The sequence below is a fragment of the Cornus florida genome, unplaced genomic scaffold (assembly GCF_030987335.1).
Source record: "Cornus florida cultivar Cherokee Brave unplaced genomic scaffold, ASM3098733v1 CherokeeBrave_3.0.0_Hap2_Chr03, whole genome shotgun sequence".
Classification (NCBI taxonomy): Eukaryota; Viridiplantae; Streptophyta; class Magnoliopsida; order Cornales; family Cornaceae; genus Cornus; species Cornus florida.
In genome coordinates, this window is record NW_026775573.1 from 19,537,255 (window position 1) to 19,553,167 (window position 15,913).

A 15,913-nucleotide genomic window follows, 5' to 3' on the forward strand; every position below is an offset into this window, starting at 1 on the left:
TAGGGGCCGTTACTTGGTGCAATTGTAAAAAGAGTTCGAAACGTGCAACCACAGTTCACATAGAAATGAAACATTATTCTGAATTGCAGAGCAGCAAATTGCCTACACATACAAATATTGCACAAAAGTGACATGCCCTTTGCAGGTTGAAAATGGTTCTACAATAGAACAGTTAGAACTTCTACATTTGGTTTCTACATTTTTACCCATTTGAGGACAGAAAATGATCAGGAAACTACAAATGATAACCTAGGGAAATAGTAATATATAATATTAGGTGCAAAAACTTTTGCCTAGTGAATCTCATTAAATAAAAGACATAGTATTATGTGTCCTATAATAAGAATTGCACACCAAGTCTTTTGTCCAATTACCTATATAAGATTCTTCAAATAGATGGAACATTCAAATTTAGACATAAACAACAGTTCTCATAAGTTGGCAATTTCTTTAATCATACTGTATACTTTAGCACAATGTCTGGTACCTCAAAAGACTACCAAATTTGATTTTTCCTCTTCTATAACGACTCGATTACAACTTTTAACAATTGTATACTTTAGCACAATGTATGCTACCTTAAAAGAACTACTAATTTGATTTTTCCTCTTCTATAATGACGCAGCTCATACGTTTAAGTTACCGGGAAAAAAATTTATATTTTTGATGGCGAAGGTGGAGAAGGAGAGTATTGAAAACCTAAACATCTACATTAGGTCATTGAACTAGGGTGGTACCCTTTCAACAAGGTCAAACCATGTAACAAAAGTCTTTGTAGAACAACCACCAAAATCCCACAGGCGACAATCTATTCCTGTCTTCAAGACATCAGTATCTTCCAATTTAATATAAAACAGTTAACAAGCAAGATGTCCAATGCCAACCTGTCCTATATTGAAAAACTCTCCCAATTCATCAATAGCTCCATGTGAAAAAACCACTGAAGAATTGGCACCCCCCAATTCCATCTCTCTTTTCTATATCCACCTAATGGTGTCATTGAGCATATGATATGTCAAGCAATAAAAAAAAAAAAAAAAAGAGTATAATGTACTGATCTACATATGAATAGGATGTCGTAAGTCAAACTAGTTTGATCTGAAAATGCTGGACAGGGAGGCATTGTATATGCAACGCAAGGAAAATTCAACTCAATTCTCTTCTCACCCACCACCCTAAATATATAAGCAGTGGAGGGAATGTTTCGCATCTGTCTGCTACACACAGCTTAGGCCAGAATTACAGTGATATATCATGGAATGCATATAGTTGCACCTTAAGAACATCTACTGCAATTAATATGCAAAAGAGAGTATGTATAATACCATGGCCAAAAATAGTAGATAATAGAGTAAGAAAGATCAACCGCGCCCCCCAAATACACCTACAGACACAGGGTTCAGTTGAGCCAACCACATCTGCTGATCCTGGTTTCTGCTCTTCTTGAACAGCCGTTTGGGCGATGACGAAACTGATGATGCTACATCCCACGAATCATTTGAGCTGTCGCAGCTGAAATATGCATCGATGACACCATTTGGGCTGCCTGGTGCAGACTGATACTTGCGTTTGTGAGTTTGGTATTGCTTATAAGAACCATGGTTGCCTGATAGTTCCAGTATGAGTTTATAGCAGTCATCCACTTTGTCCTGTTTAAGAATTGGTTCAATAATTGAAGTGTTGAACAATGTAATGCCAAATTCAAATTCAAATTCAATCTTATTGTTTAAGAAAAGAGAAGCGTACATAAATAAAATACAGACCTTGTTGATTTTGAGAACACCCATAAGCTGATTTTGGTAGTCCAATGCATTACAAGGCTCAAACTCTTCAATAACATGTAACATTGTCACAGTAGCCAACTCAGATGGAAGATAACTCAGACACCTTGCATCTGAATCAAAATATTAAATGTTCAAGATGAGATGATTTATCAAATGGGATGACACAATATAAGATTTCCAAATCCTATTCTTGTTCTTTTGGTCTTATACATACCCATTTATAGAAATTGGGAATCAATAGCTGTTTAATTTTAATCTGCTTACCAGTGCTGACAGAGAGAATGAGGCGCTCACACCTCCATAAGAACTCGAAATGCAAATGGGTTTTCAGTCCAAGCCTCCTTACAATGTGATCAAAGAATGAAAGTGGGGTCACAGGATTCATCTTCCATTGAAGAGCAGAGAGCACCAGAAGCTCCTTTCTCTGAATGGTCTTTGCTTCAAACACATACTTTGATCCCTCCACCTAAAGACAATACCAAAACCCACATCAAAGACAATAAACAGCCCAAAAAAACAAAATAAGACATTTTCACAAACACCCACATTGCATATAAAAACAATACACATAACACAACACATACTTGCAGGTTTAGAAGAGGCGGCACTTGGGTCTCCTCAACTTTGGCAGCTAAAGACAAACAAGCAACAGCAGCTAATTGACTCATCCATGGCTTGTCTCTTTGGAAGCAAAAGCTTGATTTGAACCTATCGAAGTAATCAACAGCTAAAACGGTGGTCAAAGCAGTGAAACCAAAATGGGCATTGACCCTTAAAATCCACTCAACAGCCTCTCTTCTTGCCACCATTACAGATCCATCTGAGCCCAAATCACTCTCACCCAAATGGGTATTTTTCTCTTTGGAGAGCAGGGACACAAGGTCATCATCTTACCAATACAGGTCATAATTGATTTTGATTTTGAAATATAAGTTTAGTAACGGTCATAATTGGGTGAAAGTGGCATACCCATACATATATATAAGGGAGTAGACAGTTTAGTGGGCATTTCATAACCTGAGTACTTTTTGTGAAGATTGTATGTCTGAGAATTTTCTTTATTTTTGAATTTGAAAAATAAGTTTAGTAACGGTCATAATTGGGTGAAAGTGGCGTACCCATACATATATATATAAGGAAGTAGATACTTTATTGAGCATTTCATAACCTGAGCACTTCTTGTGAAGATATGATGCCTGAGAATTTTACAGAGATGGAGAGAGAGAGAGAGAGAGAGAGAGAGAGAGGTTAGTATATGCACGTGCATGATAATTAGAGAGTTTATGATCTTAAGGATAGATGAAATGAACTTGAGGGTCAGAATAGAAGATACAATTTGCGATAAATGCTTGATATCCTGTAATTTCGACCTCGACCCACAACTTTTGTTAGATGAAAATGATGGACTTGATCTTGAAGCTCCGACGGTGCCTTCTGGCGGTGCCTTCTGATGTTCCAGTGTTGGCTTCCGATGGCTATGATCATGAAGATTTTCCAGTGTTGGCTTCCGATGAATATGAGGAACTCGATAGTGATGAAGCAAATATCTGGAGAATTGTTACAATAGAAGAAGGTATTCATGAACTTGATTTTGAAGCTCCGCCGGTGCCTTCTGATGTTCCAGTGTTGGCTTCCGATGGCACCCGTTTCTTGGAGTCCGGCAGATTGGGTGAATTAGAAGAACATTTTGGCAGACATGAATGTGAGTTGTGTTCACAGACATTCATACTCCTCCTTCATGGCACTGGGTCTGCACCTTTCTTGTGCAGTCGCTGTTACATAACGTGTCGCAACGCGGAGTTACATGAAGAGTTAATGGGATTTGGTGGGTCAGATCATGAAGAAGATGGGATTGCGATAAATGACGAGGATGCTGATATGGAGGATGTTGGGTCAGACCAAGAAGAAGGGACTGCTAATACATCTCGCCATTAGTCACTGTTGGTGTCTTCGCCCATATGAATTAAGCAACTCACCCACCCTCTCGCGAACTCCTCTATGGCAATTCTCGTGCCCTTGTTGGTCTGTTCCAGCCATCTTTCTTGGTATTTCCTATTGAGTCTTTGCTATTCCGTTTTGCTGCCTTGACTATGCCCATCTATGGGTACGTTTTGAAGCCTTTCTCTCTGCTCTTAAAATACTAAAAAAAATAAAATTCAGTGGAGGCAATTGGCCCCATAGATAAGATTCCAAAGTTAACTATTCCAGAACCTGAAATCTTTAAACCGTTTGAACTTGTTAAAGATATGATCAGAAAACAACAACCATTAATTACCGAAGCTGATTTAATGGTTAAATGCATGGATTTTATGAGGAATAAATTTGTTAAATCTTTTGAATCCTCTACCCCTACAGTAAGAGATGATACATCCATGGTATCAGTCTCTAGCCAGACCAGTCAAGACGGAAATCAGTTTTCTTGTCTAACAGGTTATGCACAAGATCCCAATGAAGATCTTAATTCAGAAGACGAGATTTCAATAGCCGACTATTGGGACTGTCTCACAGGACATTTGAAGGACAAGATGAATCCACCCAAAAAGTAAAGATTCCTCTTATCCTGCCGACAGAAGAAGACAAAGAACTTTTCCAAAAAAGTCTTTGATTCAACAGTATTTCCTTCATCAGATGTCTACTTTCCATCAGATAAGGAGACAGCACTTAGTGATGGGCCGACCGACTGCATTATTCGAGCACACAACCCCATGCACTATGCGGACTTCAAAGTATTAATTTCAAGTCCATTTTATGTATAAATAGAGGGCAATGTTTCCCATCAATGTATCTTCCAATTTTCTTTTCTCTCTTTTGTAATATTTCTCTGTACTAGCTTGGATAATAATAAAGAAAGTTTTCTGTAAGTCTGTTCAACCCTTGTATTTATATTGATCGATCCCTTTTGCAGATATTAATATTTGCTATTTGATAGTTGATATTTGCATTGTCTTTTTGGTATCAGAGCCATGATGGCTTAAATTCTTATTGTTAATACTTTTTAGGTTCTGGTAGCATGATTATTATCGTCATTATATACTGAACAATATGAATATTATTCTGTCCGCATTATGTTTATCCCAGATTCAATTATGGGTCGTCCAAAAGTCGCGTTGGAATGTTTAACCCGTTTTTGCATTAAATTGCTACCAAGGGTATTGTTTCCAGTAAATCGTTGACAGACGAGTAATAGAATCTCTCTTAAGCAGAACGACGACAGAATAGTAACTTACTGTTCACTATATAATATTATAAAATTTATACTGCTCAGACCTTAAAGTATTAACAATAATTAACAGCCATGTTACAACCATCTTCGTCCTCCTCTTCAGGACTACAGGATAACCAGGATTCAGAACTGGTAAAAAATACTGAAGTAGTGGAATGGACCAATGTTCAAAATCAATTGAACAAATGGACTATCCCTCCAGTAAGTGCTAAAAGCATTTACAAAATCGGAATGCTTAATTTAGCTGATCTATGGACTATTAAGACCATGGAACAGACCATGCAATTAAGCACTAAGGATACAATAATTAAATTATTGTCTTCCCGTGACCTTCAGAGGCACATGCATAAATATAAGTACATCCATATAGGTTTAATTCAAATTGCTTTTAAACCTTTAACCTTGTTAGGTATGGATGCTTGTATTCAAGCAACCCTAAGGGATGCTCGATGTCTGAAATTTCACCCTTCTTTGATGGGTGCACTGGAAACCAGTCTATGTCATGGACCGGTTTATTTTGATGTCTATCCTAGTCTGAATTTATCTTTAACAGATAGAAACATCCATGAGGCAGTAAGTCTTAGAGTACAGACTTATGGATATGATTACTTACCTGGATCGGAAGTGATAAGTGTGATTTATCGCATCCATTACAAAGTACTTGATACTATGTGTCCTAAGGCCATACGCAAAGACTCTAAAGGAGTAACAGCGTTATGGGACACTAACATGTACACATCCAATGTTGCCACAAAAAGGATGATACCTTGGAGTGAGATAACATTTCCTGAACACTGGACGATTTCTAATGCCGTCCCAGCACAGCCAATTGCTAATCATAGCTTAGACTGTGTTATTCAGGACCAAGATGGTGATGTTTTTCTAAATTTCAGAAAATCCATAGATCTATCCAGATCTGCATCATCTAAAGGAAGTCATCTTCCTTATCGTGTTTCTTGTCCTCCTTCTCGACATTCGATTTCATCAGATTATCGTAAGGAAGGACTCCCTGAAGCAGTTGATTCCAAGCTCAAGCTGAAAGGAATACAACAATCCCCGAATCAGATTCCAAGAGGAGTTTACGAGAAGGCACCCATAGGTATGTCTCGTCGCCAATTTGGAATTGAATTCAGCCCAACTCCATCTGAAATGGGAATCAGAAACGAATCTGTCAAGGATCAGTTTGAAGATCCCACAGACATCAATGACCCTCATGAATATTAGTTTTAATGGATTTTGTCCCTGATAGAATTGCCATTAATACTGAATTTCAACAGGATCAATATAAAGAATTCAGAAATTGGTATTTCAAAAGTTTTGATCAAAATCATGAGCACTGGAAAGCCAAATTTGTAGATGGTTTACCAACCTTATTTGCTGAAAGAATCCGGAAAAAGCTTAGAGATATGAATAATGGTATCTCTATCCCTTACAGAAACTATACCTATGGTGGATTAGTCAATATTGTAATCCAAGAAGGTCTAGCTCTCTGTAATGATCTGAAGTTACAATCCCAACTAAAATCCCAAAGATTAACTGGTCGAAAGGAAGTAGGTGAATTTTGTGATCAATTTGCCTACCAGACTCCCTTATCTTATCCTAAACCTAGGAAAAGAAATAAGGTTGAAAAACCTTATAAAAGGAAGTATTCCAGAAGAAAGAATTATTCAAAGGAAAAGGATAATTCTAGACAGTATACTAAGCCTAAAAGGAAATATACTCCTAAAGCAAAGGGTAAAGGAAAGCCCAAAGCTGAGGCTAAATGTTTCAAATGTGGACGTATTGGCCACTATGCAAACAAATGCAGAACTAAGGAGAAACTCAGTAGTCTTCACATAGAAGAGGAACTGAGACTTCAATTAAGTAAATTGTTACTTAATACTAGTTCTTCTGAACCAGAATCATCAAGTGATTACGGAGATGTTGTCATGGAATTACAGTCTTCTTCTTCCTCTGAAGCAGAAATTGAAAATCCTAGATGTTCCTGTAATCCTTCGCATGATGATTATTATAAGGCAATTGTTGAGATGAATGGGTTAAGCTTAAATGTTTTGACTTCGACTCAACAATCCTTATTGGATCTTATAGATCATATCCAGGATCCTCAAATCAAGATGAAAGTCTTTGAAATAGGTTCTGCTCTGGCAAGATCTAATGAGGATACGGATAATCCAGATTTTCTGCGAGCAGATAATCATTACAGCATGAAAGAAGTTATAAGCAGATTAGAACACCAAGGACAAAACTCTCGTCCTGCTAATCTCCCTGATCTTAAAATGGAGATTAATCTTTTAAAAGAAGAAATTCGTCAATTAAAGTCTCGTCAGACTACGATGGATTTGGAGATTACTCTTTTAAAAGCAAAATCTGCAATTCCAACTTCATCATCCAATGATGAAGTTCCTCAATCAGAAGGCACTAATTATCTTCAACTCCTGAATCAAGTTACTTACCAAAAATGGTATATATCTATCAATTTGGTGATTAATCAGGAGTACACAATCACTAATGCAATTGCCTTAGTTGATAGTGGTGCAGACATGAACTGCATACAGGAAGGATTGGTTCCTACTCAATATTTTGAGAAAACCACTCAAGGTCTTACCAGTGCAAGTGGTGGTAAGATGCAGATTAAGTATAAACTTAATCATGTTTTCATTTGTAAAGAAGGTATTTGTCTGCCATCTACTTTCTTACTCATCAGAAACATGGCACAACAAGTTATTTTGGGCACTCCCTTTTTAGCTTTGATTATGCCAATTGGGAAAATTGATTCTCATGGGATATGCTCTACTTTACATGGCCAGTCAATTACTTTCCAGTTCTTGACCCCACCCGTAAATAAGCATATCAATGCTCTTAAAGATAACATTATCTTTAAGGAAAAGCAACTGAATTATTTGCAAAAGGAGGTATCCTCCTTAGCAATTAATCAAAGATTGGTACAACCCACTGAGCAACAGAAAATTGAATCACTACGGCAACACTTTCTAAAGGAAATCTGTAGTGAGATTCCTAATGCTTTTTGGGCCAGAAAGAAGCATATTGTTTCTTTACCCTATGAAAAGGGGTTTACCGATAGCATGATTCCTTCTAAAGCTAGTCCCAGCCACATGAAGGCTGACTACTTGGAATTATGTAAAACTGAAATCAGCTCTTTAATGGCTAAGAAGCTTGTCACTACTAGCTACTCCCCCTGGAGTTGCAGGGCTTTTTATGTCAATAAAAAAGCTGAAAAAGAACGAGGAATTCCTCGATTGGTTATTGATTATCGACCACTTAATCTTACTTTAAGTTGGATCCGATACCCAATTCCCAACATCAAAGATCTTTTAGATAGGTTACAATCTGCTGTGATCTTTTCTAAATTTGATCTTAAATCTGGATATTACCAGGTACAAATCACCGAAGAAGACAGGTACAAAACAGCCTTTTGTGTACCTTTTGGACAGTATGAATGGACAGTAATGCCATTTGGATTAAAAAATGCCCCTTCAGAATTTCAACATATTTTGAATGACATATTTAATCCTTTTACTGAATTTTCTATTGTTTATATTGATGATATCTTCATATTCTCAAAATCAATCGATCAGCATTATAAACACTTGAAAATTTTCAAAGATATCATTTACCGAAGTGGTTTAGTAGTTTCTGCTCCTAAACTAAAATTGTTTTTAACAAAGGTCAGATTTCTTGGTCATGAAATTTGTGATGGGAAAATTAGACCTATTGATCGCAGTATTGAGTTTGCCTCTAAATTTCCAGATGAAATCAAGGATAAAACTCAACTTCAAAGATTTTTGGGTAGCTTGAATTATATTCGAAGTCACTACAAAAATCTTGCACAGGATACAGCAATTTTGTACACCAGGTTAAGGAAATCTCCTTCCCCATGGACTTTGGATCACACCAAGGCAGTCCAGAAGATTAAACTCAGAGCCAAACAAATTCCTTGCTTAGCTCTAGCCAATTCTTCATGGTTCAAAATTGTGGAAACAAATGCCTCCAACATTGGATATGGTGGTATTCTGAAACAGCAAAATCCAAATACAGGAACGGAGGAACTTGTTCGCTTCACTTCAGGAACTTGGAAAAATGCACAATTAAATTATTCAACCATAAAAAAGGAAATTCTTTCTTTGGTTAAATGCATTTATAAATTCCAAGATGATTTAATCAATCAGAAATTCTTGTTACGCATTGATTGTAGTGCTGCTAAACAAGTACTGGAAAAAGATGTCAAGAATTTAGTTTCCAAACAGATATTTGCTGGTTGGCAAGCTGATTTATCTGCTTTTGATTTTTCTATTGAATATATTAAAGGCAGTTCTAATTCTTTACCTGATTTTCTAACTCGTGAATTTTTGCAGGGTTCATGAATCAGCCCCATGGGCAGGGCCGGGGTAATACTCCAAAGGCTCGTGGCAAAAACAAGGCTAAGGCCAAAGTGGTTATACCACTAACTGATGATCAGTTTCCATATCTGGAGCATGTTGCTGATCTACTAAAAACTCCTTCTAAAGGAAGCAGCAGTACCCAGCAACAAAAACAGAAACCAACCATGAAAGAGGTTCTTGAACAAGAAACTCCATGGATACCTAATCAAAGGTATATTCAAACAGTATTGGTACTGGAATCTCAAGATGAGCAATGGATGCCAGATCCTTGGGAAGTAAAATCCAGATATTTCCAAACTCAACAATATGCTGCACCGGATGGTCGCCATAGATATATCTATGAAGCCATTCTTACTGAAACTTCCTCTGTCGGGATCAACCACACGAAGCAATTTCCGAATTCCAAAGATAGTCCTCTTACTTATAGTAAAGCTATCTTTAAGAGGCTTATAAGGCCTAGTGACTGGGGATTAAATCCCAATTTGCCAAGGAAAATATCCTATGGTCACAGTTACAATTATTGGGATTATATCTCAGCATGGACATATTCGTTCTTTTATCAAAATCCGAAGCATAGGCATTCTTGGTTCTTCAAGATATGTCCTCAATCAGTTAAGACTGATTTTCCAAACTGGGTTATACCCTGGTGGGCTATATTTGGCCCTGATCTGGATATGTTGCCAGAATTAATCAGTCAATTATATTTTCCATGGCAACAATTTCATCCTCAATTACGAGGACAGGATAATATTCCTGTAGGGAAATCCACCATATTGTTCTTTACTGAATTTGGAATCCCTTGGATTTGGAAATGGGATTTCCAATGTGGTTATACCACTGACAAGTTACCAGTCCTCCAGAGGATTTTTTATTACAGATGGTGGTCAGGCATGACTCACGAACCTATCCAGGCCCTCCTCCATCAGATCAGAAAGAAAACAATGGAATATATGGATAAGATTCCAAAGTTAACTATTCCAGAACCTGAAATCTTTAACCCGTTTGAACTTGTTAAAGATATGATCAGAAAACAACAACCATTAATTACCGAAGCTGATTTAATGGTTAAATGCATGGATTTTATGAGGAATAAATTTGTTAAATCTTTTGAATCCTCTACCCCTACAGTAAGAGATGATACATCCATGGTATCAGTCTCTAGCCAGACCAGTCAAGACGGAAATCAGTTTTCTTGTCTAACAGGTTATGCACAAGATCCCAATGAAGATCTTAATTCAGAAGACGAGATTTCAATAGCCGACTATTGGGACTGTCTCACAGGACATTTGAAGGACAAGATGAATCCACCCAAAAAGTAAAGATTCCTCTTATCCTGCCGACAGAAGAAGACAAAGAACTTTTCCAAAAAAGTCTTTGATTCAACAGTATTTCCTTCATCAGATGTCTACTTTCCATCAGATAAGGAGACAGCACTTAGTGATGGGCCGACCGACTGCATTATTCGAGCACACAACCCCATGCACTATGCGGACTTCAAAGTATTAATTTCAAGTCCATTTTATGTATAAATAGAGGGCAATGTTTCCCATCAATGTATCTTCCAATTTTCTTTTCTCTCTTTTGTAATATTTCTCTGTACTAGCTTGGATAATAATAAAGAAAGTTTTCTGTAAGTCTGTTCAACCCTTGTATTTATATTGATCGATCCCCTTTGCAGATATTAATATTTGCTATTTGATAGTTGATATTTGCATTGTCTTTTTGGTATCAGAGCCATGATGGCTTAAATTCTTATTGTTAATACTTTTTAGGTTCTGGTAGCATGATTATTATCGTCATTATATACTGAACAATATGAATATTATTCTGTCCGCATTATGTTTATCCCAGATTCAATTATGGGTCGTCCAAAAGTCGCGTTGGAATGTTTAACCCGTTTTTGCATTAAATTGCTACCAAGGGTATTGTTTCCAGTAAATCGTTGACAGACGAGTAATAGAATCTCTCTTAAGCAGAACGACGACAGAATAGTAACTTACTGTTCACTATATAATATTATAAAATTTATACTGCTCAGACCTTAAAGTATTAACAATAATTAACAGCCATGTTACAACCATCTTCGTCCTCCTCTTCAGGACTACAGGATAACCAGGATTCAGAACTGGTAAAAAATACTGAAGTAGTGGAATGGACCAATGTTCAAAATCAATTGAACAAATGGACTATCCCTCCAGTAAGTGCTAAAAGCATTTACAAAATCGGAATGCTTAATTTAGCTGATCTATGGACTATTAAGACCATGGAACAGACCATGCAATTAAGCACTAAGGATACAATAATTAAATTATTGTCTTCCCGTGACCTTCAGAGGCACATGCATAAATATAAGTACATCCATATAGGTTTAATTCAAATTGCTTTTAAACCTTTAACCTTGTTAGGTATGGATGCTTGTATTCAAGCAACCCTAAGGGATGCTCGATGTCTGAAATTTCACCCTTCTTTGATGGGTGCACTGGAAACCAGTCTATGTCATGGACCGGTTTATTTTAATGTCTATCCTAGTCTGAATTTATCTTTAACAGATAAAAATATCCATGAGGCAGTTAGTCTTAGGATTCAGACTTATGGATATGATTACTTACCTGGATCGGAAGTGATAAGTGTTATTTATCGCATCCATTACAAGGTACTTGATACGATGTGTCCCAAGGCCATACGCAAAGACTCTAAAGGAGTAACAGCGTTATGGGATACTAACATGTACACATCCAATGTTGCCACAAAAAGGATGATACCTTGGAGTGAGATAACATTTCCTGAACACTGGACGATTTCTAATGCCGTCCCAGCACAGCCAATTGCTAATCATAGCTTAGACTGTGTTATTCAGGACCAAGATGGTGATGTTTTTCTAAATTTCAGAAAATCCATAGATCTATCCAGATCTGCATCATCTAAAGGAAGTCATCTTCCTTATCGTGTTTCTTGTCCTCCTTCTCGACATTCGATTTCATCAAATTATCGTAAGGAAGGACTCCCTGAAGCAGTTGATTCCAAGCTCAAGCTGAAAGGAATACAACAATCCCCGAATCAGATTCCAAGAGGAGTTTACGAGAAGGCACCCATAGGTATGTCTCGTCGCCAATTTGGAATTGAATTCAGCCCAACTCCATCTGAAATGGGAATCGGAAACGAATCTGTCAAGGATCAGTTTGAAGATCCCACAGACATCAATGACCCTCATGAATATTAGTTTTAATGGATTTTGTCCCTGATAGAATTGCCATTAATACTGAATTTCAACAGGATCAATATAAAGAATTCAGAAATTGGTATTTCAAAAGTTTTGATCAAAATCATGAGCACTGGAAAGCCAAATTTGTAGATGGTTTACCAACCTTTTTTGCTGAAAGAATCCGGAAAAAGCTTAGAGATATGAATAATGGCATCTCTATCCCTTACAGAAACTATACCTATGGTGGATTAGTCAATATTGTAATCCAAGAAGGTCTAGCTCTCTGTAATGATCTGAAGTTACAATCCCAGCTAAAATCCCAAAGATTAACTGGTCGAAAGGAAGTAGGTGAATTTTGTGATCAATTTGCCTACCAGACTCCCTTATCTTATCCTAAACCTAGGAAAAGAAATAAGGTTGAAAAACCTTATAAAAGGAAGTATTCCAGAAGAAAGAATTATTCAAAGGAAAAGGATAATTCTAGACAGTATACTAAGCCTAAAAGGAAATATACTCCTAAAGCAAAAGGTAAAGGAAAGCCCAAAGCTGAGGCTAAATGTTTCAAATGTGGACGTATTGGCCACTATGCAAACAAATGCAGAACTAAGGAGAAACTCAGTAGTCTTCACATAGAAGAGGAACTGAGACTTCAATTAAGTAAATTGTTACTTAATACTAGTTCTTCTGAACCAGAATCATCAAGTGATTACGGAGATGTTGTCATGGAATTACAGTCTTCTTCTTCCTCTGAAGCAGAAATTGAAAATCCTAGATGTTCCTGTAATCCTTCGCATGATGATTATTATAAGGCAATTGTTGAGATGAATGGGTTAAGCTTAAATGTTTTGACTTCGACTCAACAATCCTTATTGGATCTTATAGATCATATCCAGGATCCTCAAATCAAGATGAAAGTCTTTGAAATAGGTTCTGCTCTGGCAAGATCTAATGAGGATACGGATAATCCAGATTTTCTGCGAGCAGAGAATCATTACAGCATGAAAGAAGTTATAAGCAGATTAGAACACCAAGGACAAAACTCTCGTCCTGCTAATCTCCCTGATCTTAGAATGGAGATTAATCTTTTAAAAGAAGAAATTCGTCAATTAAAGTCTCGTCAGACTACGATGGATTTGGAGATTACTCTTTTAAAAGCAAAATCTGCAATTCCAACTTCATCATCCAATGATGAAGTTCCTCAATCAGAAGGCACTAATTATCTTCAACTCCTGAATCAAGTTACTTACCAAAAATGGTATATATCTATCAATTTGGTGATTAATCAGGAGTACACAATCACTAATGCAATTGCCTTAGTTGATAGTGGTGCAGACATGAACTGCATACAGGAAGGATTGGTTCCTACTCAATATTTTGAGAAAACCACTCAAGGTCTTACCAGTGCAAGTGGTGGTAAGATGCAGATTAAGTATAAACTTAATCATGTTTTCATTTGTAAAGAAGGTATTTGTCTGCCATCTACTTTCTTACTCATCAGAAACATGGCACAACAAGTTATTTTGGGCACTCCCTTTTTAGCTTTGATTATGCCAATTGGGAAAATTGATTCTCATGGGATATGCTCTACTTTACATGGCCAGTCAATTACTTTCCAGTTCTTGACCCCACCCGTAAATAAGCATATCAATGCTCTTAAAGAAAACATTATCTTTAAGGAAAAGCAACTGAATTATTTGCAACAGGAGGTATCCTCCTTAGCAATTAATCAAAGATTGGTGCAACCCAAGGAGCAACAGAAAATTGAGTCACTAAGACAACACTTTCTCAAAGAAATCTGTAGTGAGATTCCTAATGCTTTTTGGGCCCGAAAGAAGCATATTGTTTCTTTACCCTATAACAAGGGGTTTACCGATAGCATGATTCCTTCTAAAGCTAGTCCTAGCCACATGAAAGCTGACTACTTGGAATTATGTAAAACTGAAATCAGCTCTTTAATGGCTAAAAAGCTTGTCACTACTAGCTACTCCCCCTGGAGTTGCAGAGCTTTTTATGTCAATAAAAATGCTGAAAAAGAACGAGGAATTCCTCGATTGGTTATTGATTATCGACCACTTAATCTTACTTTAAGTTGGATCCGATACCCAATTCCCAACATCAAAGATCTTTTAGATAGGTTACAATCTGCTGTGATCTTTTCTAAATTTGATCTTAAATCTGGATATTACCAGGTACAAATCACCGAAGAAGACAGGCACAAAACAGCCTTTTGTGTACCTTTTGGACAGTATGAATGGACAGTAATGCCATTTGGATTAAAAAATGCTCCTTCAGAATTTCAACATATTTTGAATGACATATTTAATCCTTTTACTAAATTTTCTATTGTTTATATTGATGATATCCTCATATTCTCAAAATCAATCGATCAGCATTATAAACACTTAAAAATTTTCAAAGATATCATTTACCGAAGTGGTTTAGTAGTTTCTGCTCCTAAACTAAAATTGTTTTTAACAAAGGTCAGATTTCTTGGTCATGAAATTTGTGATGGGAAAATTAGACCTATTGATCGCAGTATTGAGTTTGCCTCTAAATTTCCAGATGAAATCAAGGATAAAACTCAGATCCTTGGGAAGTAAAATCCAGATATTTCCAAACTCAACAATATGCTGCACCGGATGGTCGCCATAGATATATCTATGAAGCCATTCTTACTGAAACTTCCTCTGTGGAGATCAACCACACGAAGCAATTTCCGAATTCCAAAGATAGTCCTCTTACTTATAGTAAAGCTATCTTTAAGAGGCTTATAAGGCCTAGTGACTGGGGATTAAATCCCAATTTGCCAAGGAAAATATCCTATGGTCACAGTTACAATTATTGGGATTATATCTCAGCATGGACATATTCGTTCTTTTATCAAAATCCGAAGCATAGGCATTCTTGGTTCTTCAAGATATGTCCTCAATCAGTTAAGACTGATTTTCCAAACTGGGTTATACCCTGGTGGGCTATATTTGGCCCTGATCTGGATATGTTACCAGAATTAATCAGTCAATTATATTTGCCATGGCAACAATTTCATCCTCAATTACGAGGACAGGATAATATTCCTGTAGGGAAATCCACCCTATTGTTCTTTACTGAATTTGGAATCCCTTGGATTTGGAAATGGGATTTCCAATGTGGTTATACCACTGACAAGTTACCAGTCCTCCAGAGGATTTTTTATTACAGATGGTGGTCAGGCATGACTCACGAACCTATCCAGGCCCTCCTCCATCAGATCAGAAAGAAAACAATGGAATATATGGATAAGATTCCAAAGTTAACTATTCCAGAA

At 36.9% G+C, this 15,913-nt stretch overlaps 1 protein-coding gene across 2 annotated transcripts; it reads right to left on the reverse strand.

Moving 5' to 3' along the window:
- Positions 1-684: 684 nt before the first annotated feature.
- LOC132299812 (cyclin-D3-2-like) lies at positions 685-3,893 on the reverse strand. 2 transcript variants are annotated; one of them, XM_059796633.1, is made up of 5 exons: positions 3,118-3,893; positions 2,369-2,980; positions 2,049-2,250; positions 1,764-1,894; positions 685-1,649 (listed from the first exon to the last, which is right to left on the reverse strand). In XM_059796633.1, exons 2-5 carry the CDS (start codon positions 2,591-2,593, stop codon positions 1,362-1,364), a joined length of 846 nt encoding a protein of 281 aa, XP_059652616.1. In that variant the 5' UTR covers positions 2,594-2,980; positions 3,118-3,893; the 3' UTR covers positions 685-1,361. The 2 variants fall into 2 exon arrangements, with proteins under 2 accessions (XP_059652616.1, XP_059652615.1); XM_059796632.1 differs by having other exon boundaries at positions 2,369-3,893.
- Positions 3,894-15,913: the final 12,020 nt, after the last annotated feature.